This window comes from Penaeus vannamei, chromosome 5, assembly GCF_042767895.1.
Source record: "Penaeus vannamei isolate JL-2024 chromosome 5, ASM4276789v1, whole genome shotgun sequence".
In the NCBI taxonomy this organism is placed as follows: domain Eukaryota; kingdom Metazoa; phylum Arthropoda; class Malacostraca; order Decapoda; family Penaeidae; genus Penaeus; species Penaeus vannamei.
In genome coordinates, this window is record NC_091553.1 from 15,573,197 (window position 1) to 15,575,696 (window position 2,500).

Here is a 2,500-nt window from a genome sequence, read left to right on the forward strand (position 1 = left end):
ATAGATAGGTTAATAGCTAGAAGAAATAGACTGATGTACAGTATGTTTGCTTCTTTATTTATCTCATGTCGCTGAAACAAAACACAAATAGAAATGATTAACTACATTACAACTTTCTCACGAACATTTCTATGTAATGGAAATGGTAAGAATGAGAATGATTATCTTTGCAATACATGAGATTCTCATTCATACCCTTTCGACATTTCTCTCATGAATACGGTTCAATTTCTAAGTAAATATGATCTTTATTTTGCGTCCTCATAAACTAGCGGCCTTCGTGGTATCATGTGTTTCTGTGATGTTTGATCCATTGTATTTTTTTCTTGTTCTAGCAATTTGCATATTAAACTTTGGGATACTATTTATTCTAGAGGATGTAGTTTATTATCATTGGTAATGGTAATCATGTGTGTTGATGTAGAACAACAGCGATGTACCAATAAAGTCCCTTTTCCAGAGCCGCGCCATGAGGGTCGTTGTGCTGCTGGCTGCACTGACGGTAAGAACAGCCCCGATCCTGTATCTCTCTTCCTCTCTGTCTCTGTCTGTGTATTAATCTTCCTCGGTCTGTCTCGGCCTCTGTCTTTATCTCACGTGAAATATCTAGATGATTTTTTCTTGAATTATTGTAGAGGAAAAGTGTTCCGGAGATATTATTCTGACTAAACCTCTATTTCTAGACCAGCGCAGTGCAGTCCAGCGTCATCGTCAGAGTAAGTATTGTACAAGCTTTGTAGTGGTATACACACTGAAACATATAGAATTATTTTATTGGTGAAAAAAACAAAAACAAAAGCACTAAAGGCGTTTTAAGCAGGGCAAGTTCTTGCCTAAAATCTCAAGACTTTTTCTTGCTATCTCAAGACTTTCTTGCTTTCTCAAGTGACTCCTTAGACAGCTAGACTTTCACTTGCTGCTAAGTCAAGCAGTGTGCCGTCACCATGGCAACAGCGTAGTTCGCGTACCATACTGGTTACAAGCCTTCGAATGCGGGCGCTGGCCAAGAACTCCTTAATGTTTTATCAGAAAAATTATTTTTACGGTTTCTGTTTCTGTAGTTTCATTAACAGTATATTCAAAGAAGTTGAAATTAATTGAGAACAAATGTAGATAATGGATATTAAGGGAATAAAAAAGTTTTTTCTTACAAATCATAAATCATTATAAGACGAAAAATTTATCGCTTACTTTTAAACTCCTCGTCTCTTTAAATCGAGAATATACCTACAAATCAATGAAATAGAGAACATTTCAAGTGGAAAAGTCTGAAAAAATCTAGCAACATTCTTGTTAGTAATGTATTCAGTGACAGTTATTTTCAACTTCGTAAGATTGTACATATTGAAATGGGTAGGCCTATATTTTAGTTCAGTGATGTCCATTTGTTTTGATAACGCGTCCATCGGAAGTATGTCACTGTTTTAGAGGCACTGTATATGCAAATAAGAGAAAATATTATGCTTTGTAAAGATGTTATGGTAGATATAATTATTTAAAACGTTTATTGTGGAAGCTACTTGAGTTTAAGCGTAGAATTTTTCAAGCTTGACATTTAATAGAGCCATTCGTGCCCATTGGCAACACTGCTCGGACGCTAGCAGTCGTTTCGAGCGTCGACCGTTGCAGTTCTTGGCCTTGGAGCAAAAATTCTTGACCAAGCGCTCCCCAGCTTAAAATGCCTTTAATAATACTAACTTCCTTGTGTGTAACTGATCGTCTTACTTCTTTGCAGATCGAGCAAATTGTCCGTCATGGCTCCAAAGGTAAGTCATAGTGTAAATGTTGTGGAATATGTTTTTTTTTCTCTCTTCTTTCATCCCAAGGAAAGTGTTAGGAAAATTGGTGTGTCCTTAACGTCGTATGTGGAATCCAATTCCTGTCACCAAATATCTAGGAAAAGACAAGCGAAGCAAATCATATTTTCTGACACTATGAAAGGAGTCTTCATAATAAGGACGACACGAATATACCGATAATGATTTTTTCCAGGGAACCTAGCAAAACGAGAAAATAACAGCTTGCGTTAACTCGTTTCTTAAGAGCAGGCGAAGAAACAATTCGGAATAACTCTCGGGAATATAATGCTATCATAGATTAACTTACGAGATATTTGTCTGCAGTTGGCTAATTGGCAAAGTCATTCATACGTAAAAGGATGATAGGTTCCGCTTCTGAATCTAAGACCTGTTATTTTTCTTGTAGAATACTTACAGAGAAGATGTATATGTAGAAAGGTATGGATGAGAATGAATATCTTCATAATACAAGAAATGTATTTGACCGGTTTCGAATATATCTTCGGCAGAAATACATCTCTTGTATTGTGGGGACGTTGATTCTCATTTATATCTTTCGACATTTGTCATGAATACGGTACAAGATACACATATGAATACATTTATATAGAAATTGTCAATTATTGCAGCGCGCGCTCCCGATCCTGCTCCAGAACCTGCTACGACACCACCGCCTGAGGAGCCTACACCAAGCACGACAC

At 36.8% G+C, this 2,500-nt stretch overlaps 1 protein-coding gene across 1 annotated transcript in view; it reads left to right on the top strand.

The window, feature by feature from the left end:
- Nucleotides 1–2,500, top strand: part of LOC138861840 (uncharacterized) — a 4,131-nt gene that overhangs the window by 1,004 nt on the left and 627 nt on the right. The window contains exons 1-2 of the mRNA XM_070121912.1: nt 1–1,766; nt 2,429–2,500. The exon at nt 1–1,766 is cut by the window's left edge and continues 1,004 nt beyond it; the exon at nt 2,429–2,500 is cut by the window's right edge and continues 302 nt beyond it. Coding sequence (XP_069978013.1) covers nt 1,679–1,766; nt 2,429–2,500 — 160 coding nt within the window. The 5' untranslated portion in view covers nt 1–1,678. The remainder of the gene's footprint in view (nt 1,767–2,428) is intronic.